Raw genomic sequence first — 13,656 nt, 5'->3', positions numbered from 1 at the left:
TTACAGGAAAAAAAAATTTATTAAGGAAAATTTCTGTAATTTATTGTGCCCGTTATTTTACGGTATTTTTCCGGGAACCCAGCTGTCGTAATTTTACTGTTTTTTTACAGTGTTAATGTAAAATTACAGAAAATGTATTTTTGTATTATGGAAAATTTCTGTAATTTATTGTGCCATTATTTTACGATATTTTTCCAGCACCCCAGCTGCCTGAATTGTACTGTTTTCTACAGATTTTTTACAGTGTTCATGTAAAATTACTGAAAAAAATATTTTGTATTAAGGAAAATTTCTGTGATTTATTGTGCCCGTTATTTTATGGTATTTTTCCTGCACCCCAGCAGCCAGAATTTTACAGTTTTTTTACAGAATTTTTTACAGTGATACAAAAATATTTTTTTCTGTAATTTTACATTATGGAAAATTTCTGCAATTTATTGTGCCATTATTTTACAATATTTTCCAGCACCCCAGCTGCCGGAATTGTACAGTTTTTTACAGATTTGTTTACAGTGTTAATGTAAAATTACAGCAACAATTTTTGTATTAAGGAAAATTTCTGTAATTTATCGTGCCCATTGTTTTATGGTATTTTTCCTGCATCCCAGCTGCCGGAATTGTACGGTTTTTACAGATTTTTTTTACAGTGATACAAAAATATTTTTTCTGTAATTTTACATTATGGAAAATTTCTGCAATTTATTGTGCCGTTATTTTACAATATTTTTCCAGCACCCCAGCTGCCGGAATTATACTGTTTTTACAGATTTTTTTACAGTGTTAATGTAAAATTACAGGAAAAGAATTTGTATTAAGGAACACAGTATTTTTCCGGCACCCCAGCTGTAACAATATTGTTAATTAAACATGAAGCCAGCACACTGAGAAACTGACACGGATGCACTTGACTTTAATGTATGTAAAAGACATAAAATATGCATGAGTGGGCGGGGTTTGCTTCTGCTTAGCCAATCATTAGTAATGCCTCACCAGGCATGGGTCAGTTTCTTTATCACATGGGTTCAGGCTCACACAGTCCCATACAGCTGCACCTGACATTTTGAGGACGAGTTGCGACCGAATTAGAGCTATGAAACCGATTCAAGAGAAGGACTTGGAAAGATGAGGAAAAAGAAGTTGAGGAACTTCTCCATTGGAAATAAATTCGGATTCTGAATCACAAGGAAGTACTTCAGGTTTAGGAGAGATCTTACTCGAGTCTATCCAGACCTGACTATGGGAACAGCATAACCTACCACAGTGTCCGCAGCCTCTCTGCATTCCCTTACCACCATGAAACGATTTAGTAGCCTGAGAGGCTTCAAAAAGCAAAAGGACCAAGAGGGGAGAACAGGGAGGCGTCGGTCAGAGCCCCACGGCCTTCTGGGAAACAGTAAGATTGCAGTTAAAACCTATTTTTCTGCATTGTTTTCATTAACAGGATACAGAAAGGCTCATATAGTCTCCTTGTATCTGGACTGTATTAGACATAAAAACACAATTTTGAAGAATAGCAAAATCACACACTTCATGCATTTACATATATTATTCTAAACAATATATTGTTCAAAAATGAATATACGGAGTATTTGGGATCCATCCATATTGTGAAGAAATACACCTGTGGTTCCTCTGCTAGGAATACCTGTGTAAACTTGACTTCATGCATTAATTAAAAATGACCAGATGGTTTAAACGAATCGTGTAAATGGCTAAAAAGTGCATTTAGTTAGGTCTAGCATCAGTTGCAGATGGCACTTGTATATAATTTGTATGCTTGTGTGGCTCAATTGCCTGAAATTGATCCAAAGTCGGTGCCAAATCTCTTTTAATGTCGTTTTCAGTCGCTTTTATACATTTCTTGAGCTTTCAATCTTACATTTGTATTTAACCTTAGAAAGGCAGATGCATTCAGCATTCGAATAACAACTAAACAGTTTTGTCTGCTTAATCAAAGACCTTGAAGAATCTCATTTCCTTTGAAACAAGGACAACACCATTAAAACACTCTTCCAGTAAATGACACAACAAGATGTAAATCTTTATGAGCCGAGGCTTCTCGTCTCAATAGCCTCTTAGCCTAAAGCCCATTTCTTGGTGCACATTGGAAATGACATCACTGCAAGACGATTACAGGAAACCTGAAGAACAAACGGGGTAGATGAGAAGAGCTAACTTTCTTGTGTAAAGATATCCTTTCACCACCAAAATCTTTCACTTTTTACAAACTTGGTGGAAAAATGTATGGATGGAATTTGCCTGCTTATGAAAATTAAGTGTCTGAGTTGTCTAAATGTGATGTTTTGTTTGCTTTTAGTGTTCAGTTTTAAGATCGTGAAAGGCTGATCCTGTGATACTAATAATGGGAATGTTATTTGTAGAGTCAGTTTCAGTGGGACTCATTAAAATATAAAAAATGATCTGTAGTGCTGGCAGGGCACAACAAAAGTGCTAACAAGGGCAAACTGGGTCTTGCACACAAGACATCCACAGCCATGCAATGTCTTTTTCCCTCGTCTTAGAGTTCAGCCTTATATATTGTTCACCCTCCCTACTTCTCCAAAAGCATGCATTCACTGTACTTTTGCGATCCGAGCCCGGGCGTGCTTTCGATTAACCAAACCGCGCCCGAGCACGGTACAGAGCGATCACACTAGTCAAACGAATCAGGTCAAACGCATCTTCAAACGCATCTTCAAATGCGCCTAAAGGTGCTTCACGATACCATAGAAGAACAATTTCTGTCTAAATGTTTCTTTAAAGGCACACCGCAGAACTTTTTGGCCACTAGGGGGCGCTAGACATGTATTTTTCACGCCTAGCACCCCTAGTGGCCACAAGGGCCGCAGCACTGTCGCAAAGGAAAATAACTGGCCAACCTTAAAACTAAACTAAAAATTAAACCTTTAAAACGCTAAACGATTAACATTTTGAGGCATCAGGGAGAAACGCAGCCATGTTACAACTATCTGATGAGGAACTCGTGGGAGAAGCCATTTCTCAATCTGAAGATTGCAGCCTCCAGATGTCGTATTTCTAAGCTGCATACGTCATCAAGACTGTCTTATTTCAGAATATTAACAATTATAAAGTTGACTATTGTACTTAATTAATCGTAAATTGTTGCAGTATGCTTATGACTTGCGAATCAGTTTACCTTAATAAACCAGGCTTGATGACGTATGCAGCCTGCATATTTGACCTCCGGAGGCTGCAGCCTTCCAATTGAAAAACGACCAGAAGTATTTCCTTGCCTTTTTGGAAACAAATATTGTTGCATCGTCTCTCTCTCTCCCTCGCCACCGGGATTTTCCGCAATGGCGCTCATTTTTCCTCTCTTTTGTGTGAAAATTGTTGCTCCAAATCCAAGTAAACCGATGTGTTTAGGTCTGCCGCTTTGTAATACGTCACGTGAGTGACAGCGGAACGCAGCAAATGAGGAATAGAGAAACGCTCGGATCTGATTGGTGAATGAATACGGGTTTGTTTTTACACTGTGTGAGTTTGAGCAAGTTTGACTGCTATAGCATCCTGGATTGTAATGTAAATACCATAGACAGTAAAAGAAAGGTAAATACGTGAACACGTGAATGCAGCATCTGAATACAGGGAACTATATGCAAGAGAATCGCCGTCATTTATAAAGAAGATCGCATTTATTTATGAATCAAGATCGTGAGTTTATATAAAAAAATTGCCTTAAAGGGGAATCAAACCCGGGTCACCCGTGTCATAGGTACGTGACACTAACACGGTGCCAAAGAGTCACATAATAGAAGTTGCTCTCTACACTCCTTAAGTAGCCTCCAGCAAAATTCACGTTAAAAACAAATTGTGTGGAGGGAGTGACGTATGCCGTAAAGCAGTCGAATTTTGTAGTTTTTTTTTGTGCTCTGGTTACTACCAGAAACCCTAAGTTTTAAAGTACGAGTAAAAGTGATACAGACCCCGTCAGGCTATGGTAGACATACAAGCAGACAAACAGACAAGGTTGAAAAACTACATGGTGTCGCTTTAAAGCACCTTTAACATCTGAAGAACCTCTCTGTTTCACAAAAGGTTCTTTATGGTCAAAAAAGCTTATAAAGTGTACCTTTAAAGCACCTTTGACTAAAAGGTTCTTCGAGGAACCAAAAAAGATTCTTCTATAGCATTGCTGTGAAAAATCATACCCCGAATTTTTTTAACACAATGCTCCGAGCTTCGAGGTACACTATGAGAGATCACCATGAGAAATGATAAAAGAATCTTGAATAGCCTTTGAAATTCAATCCTATTGGTTGGTCTAATGGATTTTGACAGGCGTCACGATGGCATTCAAGCATGCAGTCTGTAAACTGGCACATGGTTTGTGTGTCACCAGACAGAAACACTATTTAAAGCAACAGTTGTACTGTAGCGGGTTATCCAGCATTTTTACTCCCAGCATGCACTCGAAAACACATCGGCTGTGTTCAGAATGTAATAGTAGTGCACTTCATACTCTGCAGTATACACTGCATACTGCCTACTGTATTTAAAATAGTTAGTGAAAATTTAATATGCAATGATTAACATGTTAAACAGAAGAATGCAACTTTTTTTATTAAATGAAAATGTTTAATGCAGCGGGTACAATCCACTTATCATCTATAAAGTTTTCTTTCCTGCTTTTTATTGGTCTGAAATATTTATTAAATAATTTGATATCGTTTGTACTGTAGTATAGTTTGTTCATCAAAAAGTTATATCAAGTGTACTGTGCACAGCATTATGGGATACAGTATACAATACAGTTTGCCAAATCTAGGTCATCTCTCTATCTATGCATATAGAAATGTATTCTGCTCTTTTTTGAAAAGTCATCCCAAAAAAGAAGGCATGATGGCAGCATTTTTTTCTTTCTTAAAATCAAATTAATATAGTAAACAATTTACAATTTACTTTCCCTTTACACGTCCTAGGTGCATGTACGTTTTGCACATAAAACCAAATCTATTTTTTTTGGAGGATGATGAGTGAGCTGGGGTCACTTTAGCTGAGCTCAACAGCAGTCAGAGATTTATGCGACATCGTCTCCTATTTCTCAAAATGAATTTCACTCCTCAATTCAGCCACTTAATCGGCCTCAGAGGTTTAAAATTCGATTCACAGTCCCAGTGGTTTATGAAAACCCACATCAGCATAATAGGACAATGAAGAATGCCACAAGCAATCACATTGTAGGAAAATCACTCTGTTATTCACCTGGCCAAAAATATGTTTGAATTATACACAACAAGGTTTTGGTTACCTTGCATTATATGGAAGTGATGAGTCTGTGGGAGCAGGTCTGTCTCTGGCTGTCTTGTGATGTGATTATATTCTATAATTCGATTAAAATGATTAGCAATATGGCTTTATAAATGTCGCAGTTGTATTTCTTACGAGTGCAGTTTAATTTGATAAACCTTTTTTGTGTGGCCTGTGTCCTGTTCAGCTGGGCTGGGATTGGACAGAAAGCTTTATTTAGAGCTCACTTGTGTTACATCTGCATACATGTAGCTCTTGTTAAAATGACACGCATTGTTCACATTCATCTTGTGCTGAAGATGCTATGAGAAATGTATTTAATACAGTGAGGACGACAATGCATACAATACCAAACGGCTCTGGTGTTATTATAATACACTGTAAGACAAAAAATGTCAGCATTTTTTATTTAAAGTTGCCAGCCAGCGACAGCATTTTTATTATTTTACAAAAGTTTGCCTTCCAGAAAATGTTCTTCTTTAAATATAAAAACATACAATAAATCAAATGAAAGAACAGACCCTCTGCTTTAAAACAAAATCCTGTTTCATCCTACCTTCATTTTTTCTCGTTTTATCACCTCACAAATATGGGTAGGTTTCTTCAAAAATAGCTCATTTTGAGATAAGATGGCAGAGATAATTGCATTTTTGTAAAGGACTCTCATCAGATTCAGAGTGATGATCAAAACATACACATATAGTTTTTACTGTTTTTGAATTCATGGATGCTTAGAGTTTTAATGCTGGGTACACACCAAAAAATAATTGGGCTGATTTTTGGGCCGATTTCCCACAATCCTAGCTATGTCTTGAGTATCGCGATGGTTTTACAGATTATCTTATCAGATTTTCCCTTGATGTGAGGTGTGTTAAGAGTGTCCGAACCTGATCGGAAGAACGTCGGAGCCGCGCCAATCGCGAATCGTAAATATTCAACATGTTAAATATATTTACGATCAGAAATCCTGATGTGTGGGGGGAACCCCGAAACAAACGCGGGCATGCTCTTGATATTATCACGTGAAACGAAACAATATCCAATCAGAAAGTGAGATGATGGAAGACGGAAGCAGTCATGGCGCAGCACAAAGTGAAGTTGAAGCAAATTGAACTTGTACAGACATGTTCCCGCTGTCTCCACGACTTCACCCAAACCCTTTTCTTTTTCCCATGAATTTTCTGTGAAAATCATTCCAAACACAATCATTGAAATTTCTTCCTGCATATCGTCTGCCATGCTAATTCTGAAGTCTCGCGAAATTTTGCGAGATTTCACAGTCGAGACACCACACACTATAGGAGCAAATGGTTAAATCTATTATTTTTTTATCCTCCTGTTTGTAATCTATCACATTTTGAAAATCTTATAAGTTGTAAAAAATCTTTTGGTGTGTACCCAGCATTAGAGCGCCACCTAGTCAGTCCTTCCAGAAAAACGCAGAGTTTTTGTGATTGTTGCGCGCAAAATTCCTTGATAATTTCTTAAAAAATGCAATGAAAGTGTGCAATTATGCAATTTTATGCAATGAAATTGAGGGAACTTGCAAAAATTGCGGTAACTTGCAAAAACGTCGTGTAATTACGTCACTTCCTAACATTCCCATGACAACAGGGGACATAGCTGCGCATGTGTGAAGTAAATGCAACATTTTGCAACTTTCTGCTAAGATATATGCTTAGATATATATGACTTTTTGCTACGAAAATGCAGATATCATGCAAGCATATGTATAAGCATATTTTGCGATTAGAAATCTGCAGTTTATTACCTTTCGTAAGGATACTGTCCCAGTGACAGCTCTGTACCTTTTTTTCTTGACAATGTGTTTGCATGTTCTGCGTGTGTCAGCTTGTGTTTACTTCGGGTACTCCGGTGTCCCTGCCACAGTACAAAGATTTGTAGGTTAGAGGAATAGGAGATGCTTAATTACCTTTCTCCCAAACGTGTGAATAGACCAACTTGTGTTCATTACCTTATAGAGATTAACCGGTTCTTGTCATCATGAATATACCGGTATATATACGTCATCCTTTTAAAGATCAGACTCTGTATCATTCAAAGAGATAAAAGCATTTGGCAGGCATGATCTCATATGAATAAAGAGAATTCACATAGAAAACCACAGCACTCACATCCTGTTTGCTACATCGGTCACGGGGTCTGTGGTCCTGATGATGCATGATCTCTGTGGATGTGTGAGGGAGATGAGAATTAAGACTCCCTGTGGATGCGGGGAGATGGAGAGGGAAAGAGCGCTGCTATCTCGATGACGAAGATTCAGCTCTTTATGTTCCTTCTTTTCACGCTATTTCTTTTATGTTTACCAGGCTGATGCCTGACTGCAATAAAGCCTGCTTTTTATTCATTCAGCAGCCAGGCTGAGAGAAGATAATGCCTCGTGCAGCAAATCTATAATCGATAAACGCATGATTCTTTTAATAAGTAGACAGATGTTTATGATAGCATGTGTTTGTGCATCCTCAATAGAAGCTGGTTTATGGATGGAATAGATAGACAGACAGACAATGGATGTGATCTTGGCTGTTCACTTGCAGGTCATTCATACCTCATTGGCTTGCTGATGGTATCGTGGATGGTATCTGTAGGCAGGGCTACATTTCACTCTCTCTTTATCGACTCATCAAAGCAGAAACTCAATAAGTTTCCTCCACATGGCACTATGAGAACAGGCTTCCTACCCAAAGCTGTGAAACCGAATCCAGCCAGTGGAGAGGACAGTACACAAAACTGGGTCACGTTCAGAGAACAGGGAGATGAGGCAATTACAAAAATTCAATTAGAAGTACCACAATGAGATTGATTTTATCATTTAACGGCCGGTGAACGTGCAGAATTTATCCTAAACAGACACGCCAATTACTCGGGATTAGACAAAAGTGTCATTTTTGGGACTTTGCCACGTATTCGAACAACCACGTAGCCTAAGCAGAATAAACACACATACTGTAAACACGCTATATAGTGGTATTATACCGCTGCAGTGTTATCCGCCAGTCTATTCTTTTGAAGCATTTTCTGTGATCTGACTGCAGAGGGCAAAGCCTGCAGGAAACACAGCATGAAATCTGCTGCCTGCAATAGCAGATGAAGTGTGAAATGAGGTGATAAAACTCTACTCTCCACACTGCCTGCGGTTCAGGCCTTATGGCCCCTTCTATTTCTGCAGTCGGGGATCGAAGATTACGGCAGGTGCAGTCTACACTTTTCATGACAATTGGATTAAATCATCCTTTGAGAACAAGATACAGAGGAATTTTACCAGTGTAGAGAGTAAATAATAACATAGTTTCCCACTCTGCCCCCTATGCAAATGCATAAACAGGATATTTATAAAATAATGTATTTATCAAAAACTTTGTGACACATGTGCACTACATACAAGAATGGAGTAAGGCTGTAGTGGAGTGCTTTAAAAAGTAAGAGAAATTTGTGACATCAGCAAAAAAGAAGGGCTCTGGGTTCGGGGTTAGAGTTTAATATCCAGTATAATATAATTTCTGTAAGATCGAACAGTACTGAAATTGTACTATCGACCGACTCGAAACACTATTTAGACTATTTAGCCAAAATGAAGAGTAATTTCAGGGGTAATGTACAGTAAGTGAAAGCCTTGGATAACAAATTAAAGGGGACATTTCACAAGACTTTTTTAAGATGTAAAATAAGTTTTTGGTGTCTCCAGAGTACGTATGTGAAGTTTTAGCTCAAAATACCATATAAATAATTTATAATAATGTTATATGTTAAAATTTGCCATTTTTGGGTGTGTCCAAATGAGCTGATGAAATGCAAACATTGATGGTGGTTTGATGAATTGAAACTCAATAGGCTTTATGCCCAGCTGCACTACTTCCTGAACTTCAGCCAGCTCTCCTTGTTTCCTGTCTGCCATTATTGGACAAACTTATTAATCCAGGTGTGCCTGACCTCAGTAGTCACAACAACAATAATCAGACACACATGGATTAATCAGTTTGTCCAATAATGGCAGACAGGAAACAAGGAGCTGGCTTAAGTTCAGGAAGTGGTGCAGCTGGGCATAACGCCTATTGTGCTGTCAATTAATTTCTCTCTCTCTCTCTCTCTCTCTCTGCACTAAATAGCAGTGCCGTGGTGAACATTAAGGGGCGGTATTATTATAATAAGATCCCCTTTTGACATCACAAGGGGAGCCAAACTTCATTGACCTATTTTTTCACATGCTTGCAGAGAATGGTTTACCAAAATTAAGTTACTGGGTTGTATTTTTTCAAATTTTCTAGGTTGATAGAAGCACTGGGGACCCAATTATAGCACTTAAACATGGAAAAAGTCAGTTTTCATGATAAGTCCCATTTAAACAAAAATGCTGTGTTTCAACTCATTGTTGGGTAATATATGGACAAAACCCAACTTCTGGGTTTAAATTTCCCTATGTGGTGTTGTTCAACCCAAAATGCTGGGTTGTTTAAAAAAAATGTTGGGTATATTGACATTTAAACCAACCAAATTTAAACCTTTTTTTAAACCAGATTAGGCTTCTGCATCTTTAATTTAGCTATACTGCCCTAAAAAGGCTAAGTGCAGTAACTACGCAAACATTGAAACCGAGAAAAATGCCCTTAAAGTATTTTTACACCAGCCAGTCAAACACGTTGGCACACATGTTTCTCTGAAATGGGACAAAATTGAACCAGGAGACTTGTGTCACAAGATACAAATCTCACAAAGCCCATTTCAACCCTTAACTCCAAATGCGTAGTTACTGCGCTTTGGCTTTGTAGGGCTTTGTAATGTCATTCTGACATTAAAGGTACAGTTTGGGTTTGGGTCCAACTATTCGCGCGTAGTTGGACGCTTGAACATTTGTGTTTACTTGCTTCATTTGCGCGTGAAATTCTAGTCATTCGAGACATTCACGCGGAAATTCGAGTCAAGTGAGGGGCTTCTGCGACTCCGCTGATACCCGCGGCAACGTTCAATTCGCGTCTTTGCATTGACTTAACATGTAAATCACTAGCGCTTGCCGCCTCTACCGCGTCTGGTGTGAATCCTGTATAAGACAACTTTTAGACGAAACCCGCTACGTAAAAAGTTTGTCTGTTTAGGGCTACTGTAGAAACATGATGGAGATTCGCAGTGTATGTTAATAAAAACGGCTCATTCTAAGGTAAAAAAACTATACAGTTCATTATCTTATACAAAGGTCTTTATACACCACTGATAATATAGTTATGTAAATATTATATTGCATTTCTGTCAAAAGATCCTTTTAAAAGTTACAAATTGCACCTTTAAACTGCAATAGAAGAAACGTGATTTTGAAGCATCTGATTGGTCTGATCTTCTGTCTGTTTGTGCAGCCTCTGGGATCTCCTCATCACCCACCACTCCAACACAACTGACCAAGCAAACTCCATTATTTCATGTGGAAGTCAGTCAAAATGACACAGTTCCCCGTTCCTTATCGTCCCCCCTTGATACCAGACGGCACCAGAGCCCACCTGTTACAAAGCCACCACCTAGTCCCTGCTCAGCACCTATCTCTACCTCACGTGCGGTGAGTCTGATCCTCAGAGATATGCACATGCTTATTCTTCATCATTTAAAGTTATTGACAATAAGCACACATATGTTGTATTAAACAAATAAATAATGTGGCTAATAAATAAAGCCTGGCAGAGCTTAAGGTTTAAGCCTTAAAGGGATAGGTCACTCAAAAAGGAAAATTCTGTCATTGTTTACTCACCCAGAAGTTTTTCTTGTATAAATGTATTTTTTCTGCTGAGTACAAAGAATGTATATTTTTAAAAATGTTTGCAACCAAGCAGATCCGGGGCACCATTGACTTCCATAGTGGGGGGAAAATACTATGGGAGTAAATGGTGCCCCTGATCTGTTTGGTTATTAAAAGTTTTCAAAATATCTTAACTTGTGTTTAGCAGAACAAAGAAATTTATACAGGTTTGGATCAGGTTTGGAGTGTGTAAATGATGACAGAATTTTCATTTTTGGGTGAACTATCCCTTTAAGAATGTCCTTATAAATATAAAATATCTTTCCAGTGCCTGTATTTATTCAAAATAATTGCAACTTTTGTTTGCATGAATGATTTAAAACACATAGGGGAGGTTTCCCTGACAGGGTTTTAGATTAATTAAGGACTTTGCCATTTATGTAGTTTTTACAAACAAACCAAATCTTGACAAAGCAATCGCACTATATGTTGAAAATATGTCAGTGCAAGATGTCTTTTTTATTTTTGGCAGCTTAAACATGCATTTTAGTCTGGGAATAGGATAAGCCTTGTCAGGGAAACCCACCCCATATTTGTAAATCGATCTAAAAAATATAAAATTTACTTATAGATATTTTAAAAAGTACTTTATAAGATTTCTTAAAGGGCACTTATTGAGCGATTAACGATTTTTCATTTCCATTGGTGTGTAAGTGTGTATTAGTACATGTTAACGATATGCAAAAGATACAAACCCCAAAGTAAACAATGACGTGAGTTATCATCTCTAATGTAAATCTCTTTACTTCAACTACAACAAACACACGGATTGTAGGCAACAGTTTTCTTCTTGTGATCGGTGATGTAGACAAGACCAATATTATCATAATTCCTCCCGCTTCGGACTCAGCCTTTAAGCATTGCATTGTGAGCGAATCTTTCAAACATGGTAAGGAGCATCACATTTCCGGCTGGTATTCAGGCCAATTACAACGTACAGATTAGCTGGCCAATCAGGGACACAGCGCTTTTCAAATCAATGAGTTTTGTACAAAATCAGTTCATTTTAGGAAGAGAGTGAAATCAGGGGCTACAAAAATGTACGGTATGTGGAAAAATGTGTTTTTTGAACCATAAACCACGCAAACACATTGTATTATACCAAATACACAAAATAATGTTGTTTTTTAGCATTGAAATAGGTGCTCTTTAAAACAGCTGCATGCAACATTGATAATATTCTCTCAGATCTGATTTTGCAGCACAACCCACTGACAGTTTATCACATTCACATGCCAAAAAAAAATCAATACAGCAGTCCCCATCTGCAATGCTGCTGTCCATAAATCTAAGCACAGGTCCAAGGCTCCATTTAGATTTTTTTTTTTTTTTGGATAAACCATCAAATATCACTGAGATCATTGACCCAAACATACAAGTATATATACATATCCTTTAAAATCACAGTCTTGTAAGAAGGTGAGGTCACATTCCCTTATGATGTATGTATTTCAATCTTCTCAGATAAAAGGTGAATAAAAAAATAAAAGATTAAGAGGACTACACACTGCAGTGCAGCCATTTCTGTTTATCTTTAACAACCTGTGAAAACTTCTCACCTCTCAGTGATTCTCATCTCATGTACCATTGATCCGTTACTAAACGAGTCTTGTGTTCAATACGGATGAACGGAGGAACTGCTGGTCAGACACCTTTATCGTTCACACTTGTGTTTGATAAACTTCACATCACTTTCCTGAGTTTCAACTTTTTAAAATTATCACATTGCTTGGTTGTAAATGTCCATATTTGAAATGTATTCTGTCTGCCAACCGTTATGCGTTTGTTTACTTCTGATGTACGTCAGGGCTGATCGTTCTTCTCACGAGGGCGCTTGTTTTAACGGCCACGCCCAGTGATTCAACAGGCAGGAATTTGAACAGTTCTTACTAATTACACTCAACACCAGATGTGGCCCTGAAAGTGCCAAATGAATTTGTAAAAATAGCATTTATTTTAGAGGATTCCTATTTGCGATCATTTACATTTATGCATTTGGCCAACAATTTTATCCAAAGCAACTTACAGTGCACTCACTGTACATATTTTTATCAGTATGTGTGAGAATCAAAACCACAACCTTTGCATTGACATTGCAATGCAATGCCTGTTGAGCTATAGGAACATGTTCAATCTATCTAGGTTCAAAGGGGGCGGCTTTGGGGGTCAGAGAGACAGAGATGCATGAAACAAGCACACATTCATTCAGCAACAACTTTTCTAGATAGTCAGTGTTTACATGCTGAAGATGTTTGTGGACAAATGAACATGTGCAAAGACCTCTAAGATATAAAATGGTAAAATAAGTTAAAAAAATTATACACAGGGTTCCCACGGGTCCGTGAAATCCTTGAAAGTTTGTGAATCTGGGGGAAAAATTCAAGGCCCTGGGAAGTTTGTGAAAATATACATAAATAGATACAGGTCATTGAAAGTGCTTGAATCTAAGTTTTCTGGAAAAAAAATTCTACACCTTTTAAGCACACATGCAAAAATGTTCAACAAATGAAAAAGTCTCGGGTTACGTATGTAACTGTTGTTCCCCGAGAAGGGAATGAGGCGCTGCGTCTCCCTTGCCATACTTC

General features: G+C 37.8%; 1 protein-coding gene across 3 annotated transcripts in view; it reads left to right on the top strand.

Moving 5' to 3' along the window:
* prkag2a (protein kinase, AMP-activated, gamma 2 non-catalytic subunit a) overlaps positions 1-13,656 on the top strand; it is a 73,078-nt gene that overhangs the window by 28,674 nt on the left and 30,748 nt on the right. For 2 of the 3 annotated variants that reach the window (XR_012368002.1, XM_055181462.2), the window contains exon 5: positions 10,638-10,834. Coding sequence is in view for 2 of the 3 variants with exons in the window: in XM_055181462.2 (XP_055037437.2) it covers positions 10,638-10,834 (197 nt within the window). In the remaining variant the exon portion in view is untranslated. Of the gene's footprint in view, positions 1-1,242; positions 1,394-10,637; positions 10,835-13,656 lie in introns of those variants that run through there. The other variant, XM_055181463.2, reaches the window with a different exon arrangement.

Source organism: Misgurnus anguillicaudatus, chromosome 25 (genome assembly GCF_027580225.2).
Source record: "Misgurnus anguillicaudatus chromosome 25, ASM2758022v2, whole genome shotgun sequence".
NCBI classification, from domain to species: Eukaryota; Metazoa; Chordata; class Actinopteri; order Cypriniformes; family Cobitidae; genus Misgurnus; species Misgurnus anguillicaudatus.
The sequence above is the reverse complement of the archived record's forward strand: the minus strand, read 5'-3'. Positions and strand labels throughout refer to the sequence as shown.